The sequence below is a fragment of the Tyto alba genome, unplaced genomic scaffold, assembly GCF_018691265.1.
Source record: "Tyto alba isolate M040663 unplaced genomic scaffold, T.alba_DEE_v4.0 Super-Scaffold_23, whole genome shotgun sequence".
In the NCBI taxonomy this organism is placed as follows: Eukaryota; Metazoa; Chordata; class Aves; order Strigiformes; family Tytonidae; genus Tyto; species Tyto alba.
The window spans coordinates 19448714-19475193 of NW_024881297.1; the positions used below are offsets into that span (position 1 = coordinate 19448714).

The 26480-nt window shown below is 45.2% G+C and overlaps 3 protein-coding genes across 3 annotated transcripts in view; 2 read left to right on the top strand and 1 right to left on the bottom strand.

The window, feature by feature from the left end:
- The first annotated feature begins 455 nt into the window (after window positions 1-455).
- CCNA2 (cyclin A2) lies at window positions 456-8656 on the top strand. The gene is made up of 8 exons (XM_042796455.1): window positions 456-675; window positions 825-1068; window positions 2121-2236; window positions 2588-2811; window positions 3388-3592; window positions 4434-4547; window positions 5074-5207; window positions 5643-8656. Exons 1-8 carry the CDS (start codon window positions 547-549, stop codon window positions 5692-5694), a joined length of 1218 nt encoding a protein of 405 aa, XP_042652389.1. The 5' UTR covers window positions 456-546; the 3' UTR covers window positions 5695-8656.
- A 307-nt stretch (window positions 8657-8963) lies between these two features.
- Window positions 8964-14682, bottom strand: EXOSC9 (exosome component 9). The gene is made up of 12 exons (XM_032997777.2): window positions 14547-14682; window positions 14280-14374; window positions 13479-13598; window positions 13265-13367; window positions 12687-12824; window positions 12129-12211; window positions 11667-11799; window positions 11127-11215; window positions 10785-10931; window positions 10224-10414; window positions 9821-9899; window positions 8964-9279 (listed from the first exon to the last, which is right to left on the bottom strand). Exons 1-12 carry the CDS (start codon window positions 14610-14612, stop codon window positions 9198-9200), a joined length of 1326 nt encoding a protein of 441 aa, XP_032853668.2. The 5' UTR covers window positions 14613-14682; the 3' UTR covers window positions 8964-9197.
- Window positions 14683-14968: 286 nt separating this feature from the next.
- ANXA5 (annexin A5) overlaps window positions 14969-26480 on the top strand; it is a 52551-nt gene continuing 41039 nt past the window's right edge. Inside the window, exon 1 of the mRNA XM_042796457.1 lies at window positions 14969-15233. The gene's annotated coding sequence lies outside the window, so the exon portion shown is untranslated. The remainder of the gene's footprint in view (window positions 15234-26480) is intronic.

The window sequence follows — 26480 nt, forward strand, 5'->3', positions numbered from 1 at the left end:
TCTGCCTGCTGCCCTGAGAAAGCAACAGGGGCATCTCGCCAGCCTTGGCGGTGTGCGCGTAGGAGGGGGAGAACTGAGCATTTTGGGGGGAGGGCGGCTCCGGTTGCTCCGGGGCGTAGCGGGGCAGGGGCTGAGCTTCCTCCGGGCTTCTCCCGCGTCTCCACTTGAAAACTCCACCCTACTTCTCCCTCGTTCTTCTTTAAAACTGCAAGAGACGAGCTTGCTTGCGAATACGAAGACTCGTTCCCCCGGGAAGTGAAAAGGGAAGAAATCGGCTCCGCGGCCGCCAGGCCACGCCCCCACCCGCCAGGCCACGCCCCGCGCCTGCGTCCCCGCGGGACTCCGCCCCTCCCGCCCCCGCTCGCGCTGGCCCCTGCCGCCGCCCGTAGGCCGCGTGACGCGCCGCGGCGCCGCGCTCTCCCATTGGCCGATTCAATAGTCGCGGGCTACTTGAACGGTGAGAGCGGCGGCGCGGCGCGAGACTCGGCGGCCGCCGGCACGAGCGGCGCCCCGCTCCGGCCCCCACCGCGCTCCGCCACCGCCACCATGTTGGCGGGGCAGGAGAACCAGGAGAACGTGCCCCCGGGTGGCAAGGCGCCGCCGCCCGCCGCTGGCACCCGCGTGGCGCTGGGGCTGCTGCGGGGCGCCCAGCAGCGGCCCGGGCTGCCGCCGCAGGTGAGGCGGGGAGGGAAGGCGGGGGGGTGGGGGGGCGGCGGGCCCGAGGAGGCGAGGGGCGCCATATTGGGGCGGCGGGAGCTGTCAGCGGCGGCTGTCAGCGGCGGGGCCGGGCTCTCGGCGGCGCTGACGGGCCGCTCTCTCCGCAGGCGGCGCGGGGTAGCGGTGAGGGCCATGGCGCGGCGGGGCGGCCGGTCGGCGGGCAGCAGGCCTTCGCCATCCATGTGGACGAGCCGGACGGAGAGCAGCAGCAGCAGCAGCCGCCACGGCGGCGGGGCGGCCCGGCAACCCAGAAGGAGAAGGCGGCGGCGCCTGGGCTGCGTGCGGCCGTCTGCGGCCTGGGGGAGCGGCGGCCCCTGGCTCCCCTGGGCAACGCCATGGAGCTGAGCTTCGGTACGTGACACCCCCCCCAGGGCTCCGGCAGTCCCCGAGCACCCCCCGCCCGGGGCCCGGCTGGTGTCCCCGCCAGCCGAGCTGCCCCGGGGTCCCGTCCCGGCTGCGGTGGACCTGGGCAGCGCCCGGGCCTGCAGGGCCCTTCCCCCAGGGGGCAGGGCGGTGAGCGGGGCTGTGGCGAGGTGTTACCTAGGAAGTGGTTTCCAGAGCAAACTGGAGCAGGACTGTAGATCCTGAAGCCGTTCGGGACATGGACTGGTGCGGGGGGGGCTCGGAAGACACCTTTTCGGTTACTGCTGAAACCGATTTGGTTCCTTTGAGCCTCCTGCTGCAATACAACAGGTTTTCAGTCCAGCTGAGCTATCGATTACTTGAGCTTCTACACTTCCATCCCCTGCTCTTTGTAGGTAGTTTTATGTTTCTAACCTTAACTATCAGTACCTCACAAGAGAAACCAGATTACAGGCCAGAGCAGCCCATAAAGACTCACCCTTTGCTACCACTGTGGAGTTAAAAGGGAACTTTCCTCAGGAAGATCCTGAGACTTCATAGACTTTTCTCCCAGGCAATACCCTGTACTAGTGCAAGTGTTTTGAGCTCTTCCCAGTATGTAAGAAATGGGAGCTCTCGGATCCATCTTCTGTAACACACGTGTGAATATCTGAGGGTTGATTTCATTATGGTCCACTTTTGCAGTCTATAAAAAGCTCTGGTACTCTGCCCTGTTTTAAGCTGCAATAGCTAAGCTTACGGGAGTCACATCTGTGTAGCAAGGTAACACAGGGTGCACTGGGCACTACAAAATTGCAAAAGGAGTTTTCCATCCCTTTATTCTTAGGGGAAAGAACTAAGAGGGGAATGGGAAGCTTCCCTAGAGCCTCCCGAACTCCCAGTCTGGTTGAGTGTCTGCCCTCTCTGCCTGCCCAGGAGGCAACATACTCAGTGGTCCCGGGGGGCCACTGCTGACACCCTGCAGAGCAGGGTGCCTCCCAGTGCTGTGAGGGAGTGGTGTGACAATGCCAATTTTAACATGGCTATTACCTTCTGCTTAGATTCTCCAAGTATTATGGATATTTCAATAACCTCAGAAGCAGAAGAGAAAAAAACAAACGTTAATAACGTGCCAGACTATATCAGTGATATCCATACGTACCTTAGGGAAATGGAGGTGAGTTGCTGTCTCTTTTCTTATTTACATATATATAGCTTATAGGGGAGAAATTTGGGGTTGAGAAATACATCTAAATGTTAGTTACTACTATGGTGACTAAACTGAAGCTTGCTAGATATAAGAAAATAAGATGCTGTGAATGAAAGACTGGTTTCTTGTGATGAAGTTGATTGTGCAGTGCACTGAACAGAAGCCAGAAAGCAAGATTATGGAAATATAACTTACTGATCCTGGACTTACCATTGTTTACTTCTGATCTGTTTAAACTGTGGTAATCGGAGCTTAAACAGTTGCTTCCCTACTGGCACTTAGTCCAAACTCAATTTTATCTGTCATTTAAACCTACAGGTGAAATGCAAGCCTAAAATAGGTTACATGAGGAAGCAACCTGATATTACAAACAACATGCGGGCTATTCTTGTGGACTGGCTGGTGGAAGTTGGAGAAGAATACAAATTACAGAATGAAACCCTGCACTTAGCTGTGAATTACATTGATAGGTTTCTTTCTTCAATGTCTGTTTTGAGAGGAAAACTTCAGCTTGTGGGTACTGCAGCTATGCTGCTTGCATCGTAAGTAAAATTGCTTAATTTTAAATTCCACCTGCTGGTTTCATTCAGGTGGAAGTCTTGTGGTGATCACATTTCTGTTGCTTATAGCCAGACTGACTTGGGAGGGCTTTGCACTAGGAGAGAAATCGGGAGTTACCACCTAAAGGCTTGGTGGTTTGTATGAAACTCTGCAAGAAAGGTTCTAGGCTATCTTTGTGGATTGCCCTAATGGGAGACTTCATTGTTTCTAGCTGCAACAGCAGAAGGCTTCTGAACAGCATTTGAGGGAATATGACCAAGGCATGCAAAAAAGAAAGTTTTGCTTGTATCAATTATTAGTTTAGTGGGTTCTTCTGGAATTTCTGTAGCTGAGTCCCAAACTGCTTAGTGCTAAAATACCAGACTATCATAGCTCTGTAACTTCAAATTCTGCTGGTTCAAGAGCTACTGAACCAAGTGCAGCAAACTTGTTTGGTAGTGATGCCCAGCTACTTCACAAGTCAGAATTTCAATTTCCATGCTGGCTTTCATTAAATGTTACTGGTTATCTGTGTTTCTAGCACTCAATTATTTGCTCATAACTATTTCTCCTGGCAGAAAGTTTGAAGAAATCTATCCTCCTGAAGTAGCAGAGTTTGTCTACATCACAGATGATACCTATACCAAGAAGCAGGTTCTAAGGATGGAGCACTTAATTTTGAAGGTTTTGTCCTTTGACTTGGCAGCTCCAACAATCAACCAGTTCCTCACTCAGTATTTCCTACATCAGCAGACAAACACTAAAGTGGAGAGCCTATCAATGGTAAGAATTACTTGGCTTGTAGAGTTCTGTTACTATTAATACGCTTCACGAGCTCTGTTTCCTAGTCCCAGTAGAAAAGAAAAGAAATGCTGACAGATTCTTCAGCCCAGGCTTCCCTGCCTCTTCCTATTTGTAAGTATGTGGTGTGGGTGAGCTCTGGAGGGTGCATACAGTGTGGTGTGGCACCACTGGAAGCGAACGCTCCTGTTGCCACTGAGCGTCTCGGACGCTCTGTTCCTATCGCAGGCTGGCACTTGGTGTGCGTGCTTGAGCCAGGCCTGCTCGGAGCAGGCAGAGATTGATTAACTTTAATGTGGGGCTTGTTTCCCTGCTAGATGTTTCCCCTCTTTTCTTATCTAAAGCTGGCACACCTACTTTGTCTAAAAAAACCCTGTTGTTTTGGTTTTCCCTTCAACAAGCACTGATTCCTAAAACTGGGGCCTGATTTCTAAAGCAGAGCACAGATTAATCTTTCAGCTAAAGTTACATTAAATCCTAACGGTATGGCAGGTACCAGAGCTCCTAAATAGAAGCCTTTGTCTCATTGTGCACTCTGCCCTCTAGATCTTATATACCTCTAAATATAAAAGGTGGTGTTTAAAAAAAATGCATTGGGAACATAAATATAAAAAGTGGTGTTGAAAAAGAATGCATTGGGAACACTGTTTGTCAGTAGCTAACAGTAGATGCTAAATGAGAAAGTAAGTAGAAACTAGTAAAAGCTGTTCCTCTGCCTGATGGCAGGATTGGAAGCTTAAATTAGGGATCTGGTGTGACAGGTAAATGCTCTTCTAGTTCCTTTTGGAAGCAGGTGATTCCCTTTCTCTTGTTTCCCTTGCAGTACCTTGGGGAGCTGAGTCTAATTGATGCTGATCCTTTCCTGAAATACTTGCCATCAGTTACTGCTGCTGCAGCATTCCATCTAGCAGGCTATACGATCACTGGACAAACTTGGGTATGTAGCACTAAAACTTGAGCCTTCACACACCTTCAGGCATGTTTAAGCGTATTTGTACGTGGTTCTGAGTGCTGGGGCCTGGGCTGCAGGAGTCGCAGCCCCTCCGTGCTCCTGGGTTGTTAATTGGGGATTGCTCCCTATGATGTTGGAAAATGGCGGGGGGACACCACACACCTTTTATTGGATAGGAGGAAGAGGCATCTACTGATGCACTCCATTCTGGTGATCCTCCTCAAAGCTGTGAGCAGCTTCCTTGTGATGAGGAAGTGGGCAGTAAGAAAGCGTAAGTGCTGGAGGCAGGGAATACTTGTTTAGAATATGATAGTTTTCAGGATTACTGTAAATCTACATGAACTGCTAAAATCTGAGTAGTATTAAACTACTTTGTGCTTGAGGGAAGGACACTCTGCCAACCTACTAGAACAACAGAGTTTCAAGAGGAAGCTGAAAACTCCACCAGTGGTTGTCAGCATAAGCAAACAGAAAAACTTCAAATGTCCCTCTTCCCTTCCTTTTCCCTTAGCCTGAATCCCTGTGCAAAGTAACAGGCTATACCCTTGAAGACATCAAGCCTTGCCTCATGGACCTATACCACACCTACCTCAAAGCAGCACAGCACACACAACAGTCCATAAGGGAAAAGTACAAGAGCACAAAGTGAGTATCTGTAGAGATGTGTGATAAGCTGGTGTGTTACACTTGACTTGTCCCACTCAATGGGGCGGGGTGGTGGGGTGTATCCTGAGTCTTCAGTCAGACTCAACTAACCAAACCTTCCATGTAAGTGAAACAGTGACAAGACTCCCCGGGTTTTTACACGGTGTTTTGTTGAGCAATACTTGGGTGTTCACCACTGGGCCTGCTATCCCTGCCTGAACCATCAGGTAGGAACTGGAGGAATTTTCTTGATGTTCCTACAGTTGGTAGGCAGGAGATGGTACCTAATGCTCCTACAAATCTATGGCAGCCAACAAGCCCCAAACTGTTTCCTGCCTAGTGGGAGATGTGCTTCGCTGCAGTATGTATGCTGTTCTTCACAGCAGAGAGCACCTGAGCAAGATGACATCCTGCGTCTTTTTTTCCCCTCTCTAGGTACCATGGAGTATCGCTTATTGACCCACCAGAGACACTAAACTTATTGTAATAATCAAGAGACTGATCTTTTAAAAAGATGTATATTACAGGAAAATTATGTACAGTTTTAAACATGGTTCAAAATTCTAGATGTGATCACTCGGAATATTAATGCAGATTTTGATGAGCTTAATTATGAAGGTAGTTTTATGTGGTTTTAATGTAAATCTTTTGTACATGCAATCTTGTTAAAATATTTAGCTGGGTTTTTATAAAAATGTTCTCTTCAAGCACGGAATTAACCATGCAGACCAAGTGAAGTCTGAGACTGCTTATCTAAGTATAGGCTAAACATGAATATTAGCAGTGCATTATTATAGTAGGGCTTAATCTTGTGTGGAAGGAGAAAGACTTGGGCTCCGCATCAGTATTTGTAGCATTTTTATAGTCTAGTTTAAACTGGGACTTAGCCATTAAGCCACATTCTTATTCTATATTGTAATACTGGAAGAAACTATGTAGCTATGAGGAGAACACCTTGCTGGAATTGAGTCTTGCGAGACTCTTTAGGATGTGCAAGTTACTGGAAGCCTGGATTGCTGTGTATTGCATTGCCAGACCTCCGTCAGGTTGAACACTCTGCTGCAGGGACTACTCAGCTAAAACCACTATACCAGTTCATACGTCTCTTCCAGTACGTAGAAACTGGTCTTGCTACAGGCATTTGCTAGTCAAAGTGTAAAACTGATCCTGATTTAAACCCATGGAGTTCCTATTGATGTGTTAGCTCTCCTGAAAACCGATCCATATCTACTAAAATAAATGAGTCATGAGTCTGCTTATCTAGTACCTCTGTAGGGATGGTGGAGGGATTAAACTGCAGGAGGGCGAACTACTGCTCCGTGCCCTCTGAGGGAATGTCTGGTGCGGGTGGGCCATGTGCAGAATTCTGTACATCCCTCTTGCTTGGGAAGGCTTCCTCTGCGGCATGCAGCAAAAACATAGACCAACGGGTCTTATTTTTTCGTAGTTGTAGAACCATTGCATGAGCAAACTAGCACCTAATCGGCATTAGATCAAGTAGTTTACCTTCAACCTGTGTAAATGGAGTGATGCTGCCCTGTACCTGCTGTTCTTTGCATGTAAAACAGTGAGTGCATGGAAGTGTGTTTAATTAAGCCATTTCCAGGTTGGCTAATAAAACAATTTTTACATCTGATGTTAGTGGTCTTGCCAATACCTTAAAACCACAGAGGAGTAGTACTACCATCTTAAACTGGCATTAATTTCTAAAGCTTTTTGGCAAGGGCTGCCCTGTGAATCCTGTGCCACTTCAACTTGGAAGTTGATTCAACGCTGTCCGTCGGGTTGTCTGGATGCCCAGCAGGTAGCAGTACAAATTCTTCACAGCTGTCGAACAGCTGTTACGGTGTGGGCTACTTAAAATATATTTTTAAAAAAATCAGCCCTTTGTCAAGCTGGCAAGCACATGCTTGAGTGAGACAATTTGCTTGTCCCAACTAAAAACTTGTTCTGCGCCCACCCCTGCTCTGCAGTCTGAGCCCTCCGTGAATGAACTCCGTCACAAACCTGCTCAAGCTGAGCCGTGGTGGCTTATTCAGTCAAGACAAAAGTACGCAGCAGAGGCTGCCTTGTTCTGGCCAATCTGAGCTTTTTAGGATGCACTTTTGACTTATACACATTTCCAAATGTTTAATGAAAAAAAAAAAAAACAGATTTTGTTGGTCTACCAGGTTTTCCACTAGCCTTCCTTTAGCTTAATTTCAGTAGGTTGCCACCAAAAAGCTAAAACTAGGTGGGGAAGAAACTGTGCAGGGTATTGTGTCTGGTGCTGAGTCTGGAAATGCTCTAACTTGGCAGGAGAGGCAGGCTTGTAGGTACAGCAACACGTTTGCCACGCTGTTAGCATCAGTTTGTGATCTTGGGAGGCCAACTCCAAAGGTTGGCTGGCAATTACTGTTTGAAGATGAGTGTGCAGCGTTCTTCCTGAGAAACGGGGTTCTGCTGTCCCCTTTGTGGGGTGTATGCTGGAAACTTCCCAAGACCACTGACAACTACCAACGTTCCAGTAGAGGACTAAACTAAAGGAGGCTTATAAATTACGTTCCCCAGAAAAGAGCATAGTGGAAGAACTTTAGGGAGAAGACTTCAGTGGTTTCTTGTTCAATTTTCAATGGAAGGTGTTCTGTTACTGTTCCTGTAACACAGAGAAAAATTCTCCCTTGCTCCCTGAGCTATACTTCCAACATACCACTAGGACTTCCTCTACAGCCTCACAAAACACTTCAGCCATGGGTTGGCCTCTGCCCACTTTGGTGATGTTCCTCCTTCCTCACCTACAGCTCTAACTGCAGCAGGAAGTACCATCTTCTTACATCTTCTCATTTTCTGAAGTTAACATGGGACACTTCCAGCTCTGGGTACCAAGCGTTGAACAAAATTATTCCAGGCTGTACTGTACTACTGTTTTGCCTATTCAGTTTAACTTCTGGTCCTTTCAAAATGAAGCCTCTGAGGAATGCAGGGTTTGAGAGGGTATGTGTGTGGAGAGAAACAATAGTACAAAGAATACTGTTTCCTGAAGAAGTTTTAAGGTCTCGTGGTACAGTGGAAGTAAGAAGAAACAGAATCTTCACTCATTCTTGTACTCTGGACGGTCCCTTGGACTTGGAAGCTCTGATGCTAGAACACACTGGTTTAGCTCCTGGAGGCATGGGGCTTTCTGTGTTTATCCTTTTCTGAAAGAGCACAACAGTAACTTCTCTCCTGTTTGTATTTCATTAAATACTCTGGTCACATGTAAAGCAGTCCTACTCTGCTCTTGTAAATATGTGCATGTTTCCAATTTGACTTGGCTTTCAAACAGAGTAGCTAGGTCAGACATTTCAGAGCCTTCCTTGTATCTTTGTTTTGCCCAATTCCGAATTCAGAGCACAATTCTTTGACAACAGTTCAAGAAACATTCCTGTCTGTTGCATGTAATATTTAATTAAACTTTTTAAGAAACTGCACTGTTGAAGTATGAGTTGCTTCTCTAAAAGCTCTGCAGAAATTCTGTGCTGTTTTGTTGGTTTTTATCCAAAGCCCTTTCGGTGAAAGGTAAGGTGCAGGGACAGGGGCAAGGTCTTAAGTCACAGCACACCATTTTTCCCACCAAAGAACATTCCATGCTGTCACGCACTTCCAAGGTGTGCAATATCTACCTTAATTAAAAGAAGCTTTTCCTGGCATTGCACTTGAGCCATAATTTCTTTTACCACAACTGACTATACACACATCACTTCAGTGGTGGCAGTATTTTGTTAGAAAAACTCTCCCTCTTACATCTGCAATTCAAGGTGTGGAAGTAGTGAGTTTGCTGCTGCTGGATGCTAACCATGGAATTTCACTTACATGCAAGTTTTTTTATTTAAAGCTGTGTACAACAGTTTTATAAAATATACATAAAAGCAAGACGAGGTGGGAGGAAATAAAATTATCTACAAACATAAGTTCAGCAATAATAGACCAAATTATGTATTATACAGCATTTCTGAAGGAGGGATGATGGCTTTAATGAGCAGCTCTCTTCTTTCTTCTCCTTTTGTTAAATGCTTTCTTACTTGTATTTTCTTGTTTCGAGTTGGTCTGTGCTCTGTGAGAAGAAAACAACATTCGTATCAGAGAAATGTACTGAATAGTTTTATTTCAAAAGAACACAGGCTGATTATCTGTAACAGGGCAAGCACCCACCACGCCTAGTGCAAAGATCAAACTCAGTTTCTAGAAAGCGTAATACACACAACAATGAGGGTGTCCAGGGCTCGGGCAAGGACACAGCAATAAATCTCACTTTTCAGAGATAAAAACTTAAGATCAGCTGTAATGTAATGTGTAGAATCACTGCAGCATCTCAAAGGAGCAGCTGATTCAAATCCACTTTTATGCTCTCACTCCCTTTGGAATGATGCAGATCAGTCAAGTATCCGTAAGCGTTTTAGACAGCTGCAAGTGAGCCAGGGAGACTGGCCTCCCCGGACAGGAGCCAACTAGCCTGGATTTAAGCTTCCTTGCTCTTGGCTATCTCTAGTTCCCCTTGATCAATCAAGGCCTTTCTTGGCCTTGCCAAAATCCTGTCCTTCCTAAAAACACTCCTTACAAACTCCTTTCCCCTCCTAATTTCACATGACGGTTACCTTGTTTTCTTTGGTACTGCCTGTGGTTCCAGAACAACTACTTCTTCCTCTTCACTGTCGGACAGTACAATAGGTTCATCTGAAAAAACAAACCAACCAACCACAAACCATCAATCAGTTTTGTACAAGCAACTTCTGTAACCAATAACCACAGCATTTTTAAAGCAACATTCAGAAGGGCAAGTGTTTAATTCTGAGCTTTCCATATACTACAGAAATAGTTTTCTTTTGAAGAAAACAGAAGTGACCAGGTGAAGTGAAAGTAGCAAGTGGGTGTAACTCTTAAGTGGAACGTGGCTACAGTGATTCTCCTTTCTTGCTTAGGACGTCTTTCACATTTTTATTCTAGACTGGTAAAGTGATATAATAAACATATCTGGTATCAAGGTAAGTACATACTTACCCTTCTTAGTTTCCCCCATTGTACTTGTATCCTCAGTTTCCATTTTCTGACATTCAAAAGCAGTAGCCTCACTTTCACCTTCCTCTTCCACTGCTTCTTCCCTCTCAGATTCTTCAAGGTCTCCCCAGGCGTTCTCTATTCCTTCCCCAATTTGGGCTGTCCCAGGAGTATGCAATATTGGTTTGGTAAAACTGAAGTAGTCAAGAAAAATCTTGGTGTTTGGTGGTTAACTTTATATTCTGAGAGCAAAGCAGCTGGTTTTTTAAGCTGTACCTTTTCTCCCCAAGGGAGAACACGCTTAAAGGGGGATTTGAGAGGGAAGAGTACTTCTCCAATTACTGTACCAGTCAGACACTTCAGACCCCAGTTCTTCACTTTAGTCTAAGAATTAAGATACCTAAAACCAGTTAGAACCAGAACCAATATGATGTTGATATTTCCTCTGAAGGCCATAAGGACCTAAGCTCCGAGGAACCCTGGATGTGTGTTCAGCTTCTAGCAGAGCTAACGCAGGGGATGGGAAGCCTGGTTTTCTCCTGAATAATACAACCAAAAAGATACACTTCTGAAGGAGGGTCAGCTTTAGTGATGATTTCTTCTGCTTGTTCCTCCACATTGTTGGTATCAACAGCAGCACTTTCCATTTTGAAGGCAGTGATCTTTTGATTCGGTATAGATTCTGCAAAGCCAAACTTCCCACCTTCTTTCCTAGTCAATGTCAGACATTCTTTCAAGATGTTTCACACTTAAAAGAGTGTGCTTTCTCTTTTCAAGTCCAAATATACAAACACTTGGTATTTAAAACAAATACAAGTGAAAACAATCTGCTGTTCAAACTACAGGTTGACACTACTTTTTAGTAAATTTCTTAAAAATACCCATTTTCCTTCCCAAAACACTCACCTAACTTTCTGGTCGTTTTCCAAGGCTTTCTGAATTAATTCTGTTATTTCTGCAACCTTAACAGCTGTTATTTTACTGCATCTCAGAACCTGTTTGTTACACATACAACAACAGTTTACAATCATGAAAGCACGATGTTTTTAACTAAAATGGTAGAACATCATAGCAGTCACACAAACACTTAAAATATGACATCTTGGTACGAGGGACTGGATATATGGTGAGTTGATGCAAAAGGTTATAACAGCCTCTAGCTATTTGTGAGTGCAGCCTGAATTAATTTACAGATTCCCTCGGCCAAATCACAGGGAAAAAAAGACACACATATCTCACCAATATGCCTTTTCTACATCTCTTCTTCAGCATGATACACAGTACTACGCTCTTCTGCAAGGACTAAAGATATATCATCTTTTCCCATTAAATCAGACAGGTAACTGATTTCTTAGCTTCCAAGTAGCAAGGGTATTTCAGTATGAAGATTACAGCACACGAACTAGTTTATATACAAGAGAAGGACTGGTCATGGCAGAGATTTACCTGATCCTTTACCAGCATAACCCCTCCACTGGACTGGATGGTGCAAATTTCACGGTGTTTATTCATGGCAATTACAAGGAAGCCATCCATTACACATTCCTCACGTTCACTTGGATCCACCAATAAATACGTCCTAGAATCGTGTTTTTAAATATAAGGCAACAGTAAAAGTTTGAGGTGAGTTACTATCCTTAAAATAATTAAACAAAGGAATTAGTTTACGTAGTAGTAATTATGGGTATACGCCCCCCCAAAAAAGTTTTCTACATCATCTGTGGAAAGCTGTTGGTTAGTTACACTGTGCAGAACACATAAATATCTCCCCGTGGCACATCACTTCAGATAAAACGTTTTAAGAAATAGGCTTGTCAATATAAATATTCTTAGGACTCTTCTATGTTTAAGATAAATTCTGCAGAATTGATAATAAGCTGTTTCTGTCAAAAGACTTAAAAATCTTACCCTTGCTGGAAGAAAGCAAAACTGACACAAATAGGCATGTGGTGGATAGTCAAAGGGACAGGATCACGTTCCTCAGGAGTGTACTTTGGAAAGAATTGGCCCAGAAGACAGTTATTGGCAAAACACATTTAATTTTTAAATTATGTTCTGTACAAAGACATTTAAAGAAAGAAACAAACAAACAAAAAAAGACTAACAAATGTTTAGTCATTTCCATATTCAAAAAATTCCTTTTTAATCTTCTTGTGCAATTCTTACTGTTTACTACAAACACGGGTAAATACAGCACATACATCAGCCTTATGCTTGATTTGGTCAAAATACTGTAAAATACTTGTCTCTGACAATTAATATTCCCCTAAACTGAGGCTGATAAAGTTCTGCATTCGGCAGGCTTCCCTAATATCCTTTCACATTTTGAATAGCAACACATCTATCCTAAAACTTAAGTACCTTGAAGTTTATTCGCTTATCCAAGCGTTTAATTCTCCATTTTAGACAGAAAGAAACAAGCTACCTGCGATGCCACAACAGTTACGTTGATCTGGTACAACTTACCACAGTTACTTCCTCTCCTTGTACAGACACATCTGGTCTGCGAAAATGACTCAGAGCAACAATTCCTGCGATGCTGGCAGCATCAATAATGTTACCATCATGATTCAGAAGGTGCAGGTCCAGACGAATTTGCCAAACCTGAGAAAAAGCACACATAACTGCTTGGTAATTTGTGAGGTGATTCTACAGAAGTTATTTTTTTTTCAAAACAATTTAATTTTTTAAACCATACAAAGAAGCCACACATACTCTTCAGGTCTTTGTTTAAGACAACAAAAGATCTCAGTATATTCCAAGACACCCAGTATGCCAGATTTAATTATGACAAAATATGTAACACTTAAGTACAATTTAAACTTTATTCTTCAAAGAAGTATTTGAGTGCGCAGGGTCTCAACTACTTCAGAAAGCCTATGTAGATATGTAAGTTAAAAATATCTGTAAAGTCAGGTGTGTGGATCTTTACATTAACCTAAAATCAGAATTTCTAGTTTCCAAAACAAGACAAAGACCACCTTCAAAACAGACCATATGTATCCTGTAGTGTAAAACCACTTGAAGTTAGTAGGTTTTCATACCTTTTCACCAGCAATGACGCAGAGTGATTCAGTATCTATACATCTGGAATTTCTCAGGCATCGTTCTATTAGTCTGTTCAGCTTCACCAGTAACTCAGATTGCCTGTTAAAACAAAATTAACCCAAATTGAGTAAGATTACACTATGTTTTTCATGCATCAAAACAGTGGCTCTTATGTCACCTTCGTTTAGTCATTTTAAGAAAACTACATACCTGCCAGGCTCAAAACCAGGTGCAGCCATTGGTGAGAGCTCAAGATTAAAGAAAAGTATACCTTCTGTGGGCTGATTTGGCTTGGGGGGAACAAGTTCACATGAGACTTGTGCAAGAACTCTGCAAAGGTAAATAAACCACTCGGTCATGGAATTTAGCAGGAAAAAACTCCCTATCACTAGAAACAAAATACATACTCTTAAAAAGCATGTGATTAAGCTCTTAGTTTGTCTTTCTCACTCCTGACAGTTTCTCATTCAATCTCTGTCATACATATATAAACTCTGGTCAAAAACTGAGAGAACCAAATGTATTAGAACATTCTCCTATCTTCTATGATTAAAAACAGACTCAAACACTTGAGAATCTATAACTAAATGTTTATGTAAGTGCACAGATTCCTCTTTTCCACATACAAAAACGGGCTGTTTGATTTGTGGAAAAATGCAAAATGTCATGTGAGGTCAGTGAACAAAGGGATGAAAAGTTATAATAATTTTGTATTTTATTCACTTTGTAACCTACAATCAACATGGAAACCCCATCCCTTCCCACTCCTCCTCTACAGTCCTATCCTTGAATTCCGATGCATTTTAGGCTTCAGACCTTAAAATCTGTTTACTGGGATCTTAGCAGGCTTTCAGACGCCTAACATTCAACGCTATGCACTCCGTTTGCTTCCACAGATCTGGAACCGTAACGCTTTGAAGCGAGAACCGCAGCGGCACCTGGAAGCCTCCCCGCAGCCCAGAGACCAGGGTGCCGGCCAAGGCCCCCGCTCCCTCCCAACCCCGCGTTCACCTGGTCTTCCCCAGCTCCACGATGCAGCAGCCGTAGTCGGCGCCGAAGGAGATGCGCACGTTCCGGTAGTCATAGCACTGCCGCCCGTCCAGGCGCTGAGGGCCCAGAGACACACACTAGATTACTGCGCCATCCCTCAGCGGGGTGGGGGGCCGGAAAGGCGGGGAAGGCGAGCTCTGGATTGCCGCCGGACGGCGGCCCCCACCCGCCCCAGGGAAGGGGAGGGGGACAGGGAAGGGGAAGGGGAAAGGGAGAGCGTTACCGCACCTTCCTCTCCTCGATGGCGCGCAGGAGGAAGCGCCGCTCACAGTTGGAAAGCGGCGTCGCCTTCATGGCGGACGGCTGGCAGCGGCGCGCGGGAGGGCCACCGGCCGCGCGCGTGCGTGCGTCATCACCGCGCGGCGGCCGCGGGTGCCGGCGCGCAGGCGCTGAGCTCGCGCCGCGGGCGGGTCCTCTGAGGGTGGCCGGAGCCATCGCTAGGCCCGGGGGGTGGGGAGCATCGCCGCCGTCGGTCATCCTCCTTCGCTGCTCACGGGAGGGGCGCACAGGGGCCTGCCTCATCGCGGGTGCCGCTGCGGCTGCGGCTTGGCGGTCCGCTGCCCAGAGCGGGGGCCTGGGAGGGGGCGGTGGGAGTACCCGCCCCAGCGCGGCTGTGCGCGCGCCGCCAGCGGCCGAGGGGACGGAGGCTGTGCGGGCTTGTAGCGAAGTGCCGGTCGGCGGGGAAGGCGTCTGGAATTTAAAAAAAAAAAAAAAAACAAAACAAGTCGCATCCCAGACATTTCGAGTGCTTAACGTTGTTGTAGTGTCCAGCCTTCAAGAAGTGCATGCTCCTGCTGCCCGTAGAAAACAGCCAAGCTGGTAGCGCAAGCAAGGCAATTAGTGCTGTAGAGAAAAACGCAGCAAAAGCTTCAAAATTGTCAGAAGAACATCCTTTCCCGTTCTGAGGTGTTGTCTGTAAGTAAAAACTCAAGGCCTTTACATGGGGCTTTTGTGCTTACTTTGAGTTGAAACGAGAAAATCGATTACTGTATCTTCCCACCGGTGTTAAGCCCCAGATGATGCCTTTTTCACACCAAATTGTTGCAATATCTCGGTTATACTGTCTTTTTAAAACTTAACTTTTTAAAACTTTTTAATAACACACTTAAGTTCTAGGGCAGACTAAAAGGTGAGCCACACTTCAGAAACTTTTAAGTTTTTGCAAATGAGGACAAGCGCTGTCTGATTTTTCCATACAGGTTTTCTATTTTCAGAATTGGATAAATGAATATTGTCACAAATACTTATTGTAAAACAATATTGATAACATTACAAAAAAGCCACTTTTTCTCTAGGGACAAAAATAAGCAAATAGTTTTCCCAAATGGCACTATATGTGAAGAAACAATAAGGAACAAAATGATGTAACACTTGCCACTTTAGCCACAAATACAATATTTGGTGTAAGATTTTTTCTCACTGCAGCTATAGGATTGATTGAGTATTTTCCTTGGAGTTTAACAGGCAGTCCTCAGGTAGAAATTCTATCTGGTTTTGCTTTTTTTATTGTTTAAATTCAATAATAATATTAATTGGTGAAAGCTTGGGGCTAAATTCTGAAACTTCAGTTACTATCAACAACCTCGGAAGTGTTCGTATTGTTTGTAAGGAGCTGTCTAAACTATGTTACTTACCATCAATTACAAAAATGTCAATTTAGGTATATGCTGGGATTTGTGCTTGGGACTAGTGTGGGAAAAATTCCTGTCCTGGCTCTCCTGGTGAACTGTCACATGCATCAATCTGTCCCGCTGGTGGCAAAGCATCCTCTGACATCACTCCTCATGGCAGAAGTGAGTGACTGAGTGTTTGCACTGGTGAGGATCTGCAGTCTTGTTGCTTAGCAAATCACAGCAATAACTTTCTTGCGAAAGAAATTTTATAATGGCTTAGATTAAATAGTATTTTCAAAGGAGTCACATATTTGACAGTAAATCAGAATTACCAACAGTGTTGTCAGTCATTTCCATTAGGTTTTCTTTCACTATTACATGTTCTGTCAGAAACATTTCCAGAAGTGCTAATTATATCTTTATTGCCAGGGAGGGAGATATGGTGGATTTTTGCTTCTGAAGCTGGTCCTGTTCAAGATTAGTACACAGGGAAGTTGATGGTGAACTTCAGGAGGAGCTGGATGTGATTCCAGGGGAACCAAGTTGTGTGGGGAGGCTAGACACCAGCTAGCTCCTTTGATTGATGACGTCTTCTTTGCATAAAATCTACTTTGCAGATTTTGCGTGTGCCCGTGTGCTAGAAAGGGTAAAGAATTTCATGCACAAATTAAGTAGGCATAAAATCACAGCACTGGAAATCTGAAGCAGGCTACACGGAAAATAAGGTCAATATAATAGGTTAATGATCTAGAAGTTGAGCAGTTACTACATTTCTGTACAGTGAAAGGCAGAGTTACAATTGTAATCAAGTCATAGAAATACTCTGGATGTTTAAACCAGAAAGAAAAGGAATGAGTGAATAAATGCGTGAATAAATCACAGGCACTTAGGCTAAAGCAGGAATTGTCAGGAAAAAAAAGCCTAATGATCCATTGTGCCTACATAGAAGCATTTCTTTCTTTGAGGTGAATGCTCTGTAGGCTGAAATGCTTGAATTGGATTATCTTACCGAACTAAGCCATGAGGGAAAATCACATTTGAGGACTGAAGAAAAAAAACAAACTGCATCAGAATCTCAGCATCTGACAGCAAGCTCCCAGCAGCCATGTTTTATGGCCTAATAAACATAAATAAATAAATAAATAAATAAATCTTCTTTTTTCATGGTAGCCTTAACAGTAATGTGTCTTTGCGGGTTAGGTGCAAGTCCTGCTCTCCAGTGCCTCCGGTATACACGTTTACACATGTATGCACAACAAGGTGTATACAGTATTTCAGTTTATAAGATTATTTCGGAAGAAAAGCTCCACATAGATGTAGTAATATAATTTATAATTAGTTTTTATGAGAGCCTTCGAGGCTCTGAAACAGATACGGTTCCACATGGGTGGGAGGACAGGTAATCATTGCAAGCAAAGCAGCCAGCAGAAATAAAGCATGAGCGGTACAGCTTGCATACCAGCTTGACGCAGTGAGGTGTGGGGGATTCTGGCCCTCATCCAGAGAAACACTTAAACAAGCTTGCTATCTGAAGCACAGCCGTAAGCGGATTTGTCCCTTACTTATTAGGAGGAGGGGGTCACAGCTTGCATGGCTAAAATTGAGGAAAGTAGTTGCCTAATATATGTGCTCAAGTAATTTTATTCTGAAACAAGGACCCAGAACTGTCAGCAAATCATCCAAAAACCAGCTTAAAACAAGTTAGTAATAACTTCTGCTTCATCTACTTGCTGGATGTGTGTTTGATCATCTTTCATCTGCTCAATTTCTGAGTAAACCCCAAAATATTCTTGCTGTTTCCATCCATATTTAGCTAACTTCATGTAATCTCCTGGGCTTTATTATTCCTCTGAAAGAAGTCTTTTGCACCAAAGAGTCCCGCCAGAAGTTCTGATCCTGTGAACAGTGCTGCATTCAGCACTTCCCAGCTCTCAGCAATCCTTTTGGGAAAGTAGGAAGTATTTACAAGGCTGGGATCTAGACAAGAAACAAAGTTGGGGGAAAGGAAATTTCACCTTTTTTTGCTGCTGCCTGTGACACTGTAGTCTTCTGAAGAGCTACTGCCATGGTCAAAGTGCTGTCCTGCCACACTGTGAGTGCAATTCATTAATCAGCAGTTTTGAGTCTCAGCACAATAGCAAAATCCTGAGAGGTCTGCTGTCTCCACATACTATTTGTCAGACAGGATAAATACTGGCTTGATACAAGAACTCAGGAGTGTGAAACTGAGTGAGTATCGATTTGGAAACTTATTTTTTTTCTATTAGAAAAGAAGACAGAAAATGTTTACTGATGCCACGTATGTGTGATCTCATCCCATATACTGATACTCCTGCGACACAGAGAAAATCCAGAGTACTGAAAAGCTTATAGGTCACATCTGATCCGTTAGAGATGATAGCACATTTAATAAAATTGGGGGGATAATTTTCTCTTTTGAAACCTGAATTATTTTGGTTTATTCAGTTCAGTGTTATGCCACCCTTCTCACAGTCCACAGTTCTGTTAGTCTTGAATGCCAGATCACGCTGCTGCTGGTGTATTGGTGGCAGAAATACCTATGGAGCGCTTGGATAACGTGATCTGGATTTCTGCTGCCTATGAACTGAATTTGCCTGGCTTTGTAGCGCTAACAAACCACTATCATCCCCCATTCCCAGATTCCCCAAAGTGCCATTGTGACTCAGAGTGATAACTGAATGAATACCTATGCTCGGTTACAAACGTGCGAGGAAAATCTGACTCTGCATGTGCAGCATCGCCAGCTGTAACCACTAGGACAGCGTGTCTTGATGCAATTACAGGAAAGGTGGTATCAGCCCCTGGTTAAGTGGGGTAAATAATAAAAGATTGAGTTAAACCATTAAATCAGAACTGCTCTTTTCAATTACTTCTGCTTATTCAGCTTCCAAGTATCTGTTACAAACCAGAAATTAATCTGGACCACCTGATTACTTAAAACGCTGAAAGTCATCATCTTTTCCAAGCAAGTCTTTGTTGTTCTATATGGACAACCTTTTTTGAGACTAATAAATCTTGGTGCTAAAATGTTTAAGTCAGGAGATACATTTTAGAAAATTCGTGCATATGCCTCTTCTGAGTAATTCTGTTGCCGTTGTTCTGTAGAGCCTGACTGCTTCTTTAGGTTGTGTGTTATACTTTCCTTTACAGACTATAAGAAACAGCCTGCATTATTTAGGTATAAGATTGTAAAACATTTCAACAGTAAAAGAAAATGAACTATTTCTCTTCAGTACAGCTTTAAGAAATTTCAGAATTGTGTTTTGGTTATAAAGCCCACAAACAACTCCCCGGGCAATGTATATATTTGTTGATTCAGCTGATTTGAAATACAATTTCACATTGTATCTTAAAGCACGGTCACTGTTAAAAGTTAAAGGCATGGTTTAGGAGTACCTGCTGTCCTGTACTGCAGCCACCACGAGGCGTTGTATCACCAGTGTCGCTTGCACAAGGCCAGGCTGTCTCATGGAGCTTCTGATCAGTATTCTGTGCGTATCAAATGCAAGCGTTAATCTTGCCATATTTCCCAAAGATCCTAATCTCAATTCCTCATGAATCAATGCTAAATAAGAAAACTGTGTTTTGAGTAGTTCAATTTCTCACTAATAATCCAAGTGAAATGCAAAAGTGCTAATTATCGTGCCTGAGAGAATACAGAGCTGGGATGTGTGAGCACTGGAGAATGACAGATGCTGGCCTTTCCTTTTTCTGCCAGGTAATATTTTTGTATTACTGATGAAGATGTCAGAATTAAGTTTTGCTACATCAAGAAAAGGTGAATGATCATTTCCCCAGATTGCTTCAAATTGTTTATTGAGAATTATGAGGAAGTATTATTCTAGAGATCCAGTAAGGATAGAAGATTTGGTGTAAAATGGTAACCCAATATGTAGTTATGTCCTTAGCTCAGACTTGCCTGATGCTGTACTTATGTTAAGAATCTGGGAGGCTTTATGAAGTAGAATGTATGCATTTTGGATGTATTTCTTCATGAAGCAACACACTTTCTATGGCCCTGACAAAATTTCCAATATATGCAGCAGTACTTACGTTCACTCTGTGAAATTTCAGTTCCAATGCTTATAAATCCATGGAGTCATGGGGGATGTGACTTCAGCTGCGACAAATCATGAGGGCAAGCGGACAGATGGTACCCCAAAAGTGCGAGTAGGGTTTTCCCTAAGGATAGCAGCAAGCTGACATCCCTCCACTCCCTTTGCCTCATCTGCTCCCCTGCAGCCTCGGCGCACGAGTGGTCTGTGGGGAGCAGGGAAAAGCAGGGGGAGATTAGGTGTAATAGTTTGAGAGTGTGAAACGTGTCTGACTTTTTTTCCAGTTGGCACTGCTGTCCTCAGAGGGCCAGTGAGCCACCACCGCAATTTCACCTCTCACTAACCTGTCTCTTAAGTCTGGAGGCTCATGCTCTGAGTGGGTGCAAGAGCCACTGGGTCGTTCTGGATCTAACCCGGGTGTGTCCCTCAGCCCTGTTACCCGGCCACCAGCCAGATGTCAGTCATACAGCACGACAAAGGGCACCTGGTATTTTTAAAGTCTGTTTTTTCATCACCTTCAAAGCAGAAGTCAGGGCAGGTCCATCACAATTATATTGCTCACTGAAATCTGAGTCAAGTGGATAAAAATCTGAGTAACTTTTCTATTCCCATGGCAACATCTGTCAAGTGTTTTCGCTCCTGGCCGAGGACAGTTCTCAAATGTCTTCAAGGAGAGAGACATTTTCTGCTACCAACGAAGTTCTGAACTGGTTGGCTGTGCTGATGGACGCGTGTGAAATGCGGGGTGGGGAGGTAGGGAGGGTGGACACTGCCTGCGGTACCCCTACGTGGGCATTTCATGTTTGGATGGGAGGCTCCGTTTTGGAAGCGAGTCACCCCAGCGAGCTTCTCTTGGTGTGACAGGCGGTCTCGGAGCGTGGCTGCTGCACCAGGAGCCCGGTGCCCAAGGAGCAGGGCGCCCAGCGCATCCGACCACGGGCCCAGAAGTCGTGGGGCGGCCACGGTGCCCTCTGCACCCCACCGCTCCCCCCCCGTCCCCCCCCCCGCGCTGCCCGGTGCTGCCCCGTCCTGCCCTGCCCGGGCAGGGAGGTGCCGCAGAGGCGGGGGTTGAAGGTAGGACCGGCCCCGAGGGCGCCCGGTGCCCCTCTCCGCCCGCCGGCCGCCCTGCCGCAGGGGAGGAGGCGGCTCCGGCACCGGCACCGGCATCAGCCCCGGGCGGTGCGCGGGGAGCCGAGCCGAGCCGCGGGGCGGCATGGAGTGGGAGCTCAACCTGCTCCTCTACCTGGCGCTCTTCCTGCTGCTGCTGCTGCTGCTGCTGCTGCTGCTCTGCCTGCTCCTCCGGCAGCTGCGGGGCTCGGCGGGCAGCACCCCCGGCGCCCCCCCGCGCCGCCGCCCCCCCGCCCCGCCGCCGCGGCAGCCCCGGGGTGCGTGCCCGGAGCTCTGAGCCGCCCGTCGCCGCCGCCTCGGGCCGCCCCGCAGGTGAGTTCGCCGCTTCTGCGGGCGGCGAGAGGCCGGGAGGGACGGGGGGGGCCGCCCCGTCCCCTGGGAGGGCACCGGCCGGCCGCGCTCCGAGCTCCGGTTCTGCCCGCTGCCCCCGGCCGCCCGCCGGTCCCCGCTCGCTCTGGAGTGGCTCTTTGCCGCGCAAAATTCGGGGGAAATGTGAAGGTGGGCTCGCCCTGCGGCTTTTACTCTGTAACAAAGTATTATAAAACTCCCCCGGGGACCTCTTCGTGGAAGAGCTTGTGTTGGCTTTGCTTCAGTTTACGAAGATCTGAATTTCACTCGTTTAGAGCATTTTTGCATTTAGTGTTTTCCAGCGCAGAAGACACTCATCTTTTTATGTTTTTTTTTTTCCTTTAACTACATCTAACCCAGTTTTCCTCCTTTTGTTCCCCAAGAGTTATTCCTTCATATGACTAAAACGCTAAGCAGGCTTCACTCTCCGTAGGCAGGGACAGACCTGGCAACATCCCACAGCTGACCTCTCCCCATCCCTGATGTCCCCAAGGACCACTTTGGCCCCAGCACAGTGGCTGCTCTACCCCAGGTGCTGCCAGGGAGCCCTGGGGCATCGTGCACCCTCCTGTCGGCTGCCCCCACCCTGTGCTGGGCATCAGGGGGCATGGAGGAAGCAACTTGGCTGCTGGGCCTTTAGGAAACTCGTGCCCGCTCACAGCATCGTTTCTGATAGCTCCCTTGTACCATAGTGGCTTTCAGAGAGAGAGCTCAAGCAAGTGTGAGTTCTGTGGTGGTGTGTGACCTGACACAAGGTTTGATCCAGTCATTTATTTACGAGAGCCTCTCACCATTCCCACATTTATCAGTACGAAAATCTACAAGAGGGAGATTTTGGAATGATCATTGATGGCTGGAATGGTGTGTACATACCTGCTGGGTCTGTGAGGCCGAGGCAAGCTTCTCAGTAATGCACTACGTTAGGCTTGAGGTTACTGAGCCATTGTGGTGGCAAACTGGCAGACACCAAAGCAATCCACCTTGCACTTATGCAGGACAAGGAGGTAAAGCTCTCCAGTGGGTTTCTGCACCATTGCAAAGGGTGGACACAGATTTGTCCTTACAGGAAGGACACGTGGAGAAGTTAAGGAAAGGTGCTAACAGCTGTACCATAAGCTTGCCAAAAGGAAAATATTTTAGAAGTACTATAGAGCTGGTGTTCTTGTTTAAATGTGAGGGGTTTAGGGTTTATTTTTTAGGTCCCATTAGATGACAGCTGTTGGGAGCGGTCTGGCTGCAGAAGAGGAGGCAGCCAGGTGTCCAGTGTTGCTGTGGGACTTATTTCACAGGGCAGAATGCATGCAGCTAATTCAAACAAGTGCCTCTTGGTACGTGCTTTGCCTTATTCACGCCTGCTGTGCATTTCTCCGTTGCAAGGCAGCGAGCATGCTGCGAGGATGAGGCCACTGTTAGAGGCCCGAGTGCCCATACGCTATTCTGGCTTCCCAGCCCTTGCTGCAGTGAGTCAGACCCCTGTTCTTCTGCTCACTGCTGGGTAACTTGGCATGGGGGAAGAACATGTTGAGAGTGATAAGATATAGGCCATTTTATTTGGGCTACTAGAATGACAAGCTTGGAGCTGATGCCATCCTGCCTCACACATCTCAGGCCGTGAGGATTTGCTGTCTGTAGCAAGCTGGTAGGAGCTGGTGAAGTCAGGACTGTGGCTTTCACTGGCCGTAGTGGCCCTTCTGTGGTTCTTGGAACCTGGGCCCATAACTGGGCCATGCAGGCAGGAACAGCAGCACTCCCCCATGCCCAGCGTGCTCCTGCACCAGGAATATTTCAGTGCACAGGGTGACAAGGACAAATTCAGCTCAGTTGAAGGAAACTCTATCTGTCAAATTCCCACAGAGCAGGTGCACGGGTGAGGGCCAGAACCTCAATTCTCTCTAGTTTTGCTATGCCTCCTCCTGGTGCCCCAGTTGCCCGTCTGCACTCTTGGGTGGGCTTTTTCAACATCGTGGGAAAATGGTGAGAAAACAGTGCTGTGTAGGTTTTCCTGCCTGTGACCAGACAACCTCGTATCTATATGGTTTCCTTGTTCTTCCTCTGTGGGAATGACTTTGGCCTCACGCCAGTGATTAGAAAGAAGAGTGGCTATTGGTTTTGCTCAATTAATATAAGTAACCATAAATCTGTAAAGCGTATTCTGCATGAGCACGAAGAGATTACCTTTATACCCAGCTGACTTTGCAGAGAAGTAGCCCTGGAGTATTTCAAGTCATGCAAATGGTTAAGGCACTTTTAATAACTTGATTTGCAGAAGCACTTCATACTTACCATATTGCATGGAATAGAGGTAATCTGACTTTTGTAATGACTCTTCACAAGTCTGACTTGGGCTCAGGCTGAGTTTCCTTTATTTGGAAGATGGAAACTAATAGATGGTTTTCCTCTGACATATGCATATATTACACCAAAACAGTGCAATAGAAAAGTTTTGGGGGGTTATTCATTTAAACATTTGGAAGCTGGAGGATTATCAGCTCTTTGCTTTGTCTTGTTTTGGTACTAGGACTGCATCTTAAATGTCCTAATTTCACAAATACCTGCAGTGTAGGAATCAATACCCCAAACTTCCAGTGCAGGTAAGATGAGCACTCCTTGTAAGTAAGCTCCATATTTCAGTGCTGTCACCTGCAGCGTAATTTGGAAGAACAAGCAGGGGAGTTGTTTGGCATCACACACACAAGTGGTTTCAAACATCACCAGTCAAACAAATTTCCATTTCTTGATATGGATTTTAGGGCACAGCTGTGGAGGCAACACCTTCCCCTCTGGTGGTATGGTCACAGGGCACAAAGGTGAATGAAGATCAAGTTCTGTGCTGATGCTGTATCTGATTATTTTTCCAAATGAAGATTGATGCTGCCAATAGCCCCTTATCATTTTGCTCAGAGAGAAGGGCAGGCTACCTTTTGTGCAAAGAGTTCCTGTCCCACTTTCCAGAGCTCTTCTGGGAAGTTACTAAATTCCCAGTGTCCAACTTTACAACAAAAGACATGCATCACTTTGTTTAATCAGCGAGGAGAGTCAGAAGTAAGATGAAGACTCTCAAAGATTAGCCAGATGAATCATCTTGGAAAGACGTAAACAAATAAACTGCAGGGCAAGCGAAATACAAGATGTAATCATTAGTAGTAAATTAATCCTGAGCTTGCAAAGCAACGGAAGTGTCCTGTGTGTTGCTGAACTGCATAGGCATAGGTATCCTGTGTTAGCACGGGGTAAGGTCTCCTTTCTGTTCAGTCCTAACATGCTGGGTGCTGTTAGGACAGCTCATTACTGGGCCATTGTTGACAACCAGAGGGAATTCAGATAACAGCAATGAAAAGACTTTGGGGAATTTAGAAAGAAATAATAAAGTAGTTAAACAGGTATGCTTTTGTTAGCTGGCAGCTATAGGGGAATGCCATCATCTGCAAATACTTGAAAGATGTAAACACTGAGGAAGAAGATGTCTTATTTAGTGTAATCTGTAACTAGGCATAACAACACAGAGTATGGATAGGGACTAGTAAAACTAATAGCAGGAGAAAGTATTTGATGATAAGGTGTGTTAAGACAATAAATATTCTCCCAAGGAAAACACACAAAGCTCAATGTTTGTATATTGAAAACTAGACAGTGTACAAGAGGGAATAAAGCTGTGCTTTTATGAAGAGGCACTGGCTATGTAATCACCTCTTTTCCCATCTCTAGATTAAAAAACACAAAGGCTCAGTGGACCAAAATCATTTCTGGTGAGGCCTGAAGAATTATTCCAGAAATGTCCTACTCTGGGCATTCAAAAATACTCTAAAACAAAATACAGCTACCCATTTCCCTTTCTGATGGTTAATCTGGTATGAATATTTTCACAGTGACGTGTAGCATACCTCTACTTACAGCCACAGCTGTGCAGGACCTGCTCAGTAGCTTTCATTTCTTGGCGTTCCTGAGAAACTATTCTTTTGCTTCCCTTCAAATGCTGTTGCACCTCTCACATTTTACATTGAAAATTCACCTCTGTGGAGGGCTATCAAAACTCCTACAATCATTTAAGACCTGTTTTGAGGTGCCTTTGTGGGACTTCAGCCAAATGGGTTTTCCATTCAGGAGTACTGGCCCATCTGAGCTGAGCCTCCCGCTCCTGCGGCTTGTCTCACGCTCAGAAGACTCGGTGCTGGTGTGAGGGTCCTAGCTCCTGGACTTGGGTGGGTGGATACAAATCTGTTTCCATTCTCAGAAGGCTCCCTAGATTGATGCAAGGAAGAAGTTTGAAAGGGAAGAAGGTCGTCAATCAAGATCTTGTAGTTACATCTTACCCCTTGTGCAGAAAAGACCCGATCCTTTTATCAGATAGCTGGAGAACACTCTGAATACACAAATCTTTCCGTATAGAATCTGATGGTCCATCTGATTTGGGCTTACAGAAGAATTTTTTTTTGTTTGTTAAATTGATATTTTAGCTTCCTTCATGTTAATGACTGAAAGTTTTAGAAAATGGGGAATATGTTTACTTGGCATAGTTACAAAAATTGAAGTGTGATTCAGTTCTATGAGAGACCTAGACAACTATTGGGGGAATTGTTTAAGGAAAGCCTCACAAATCCAAATGTCCCATGTTTTTATTGTGACTTTTAGTGAAATTCAGCAGCATATGCTTCAGGTGACTTGTCTCTGAAAATGCATGTACTTTATTTCTGATTTCAGAAAATAAAATTCTTCAGAACAGAGCATGTCAATAGCAGTGGTCTTAAAATGATATTCTACTTTTTTTCTGGATTTTTTTTTTTTTAATAATCAAGGATAAAATGCACGTCCTTGTTCTGCTTAGTTTATTATTTCTGTCTATGTGTGTATTTTTTAGAAATTAATTTTGTACTCTTTCTGAACCTGTCTTGACAGAAACAGCACTCTGCAAAAAGAGTTAGATGACTGAGTTCCTGTTTGCTGAAGATATGATAGAGAGAACCAAATTACTTTTCATTCCAGTCATTGTGCACAAGGCT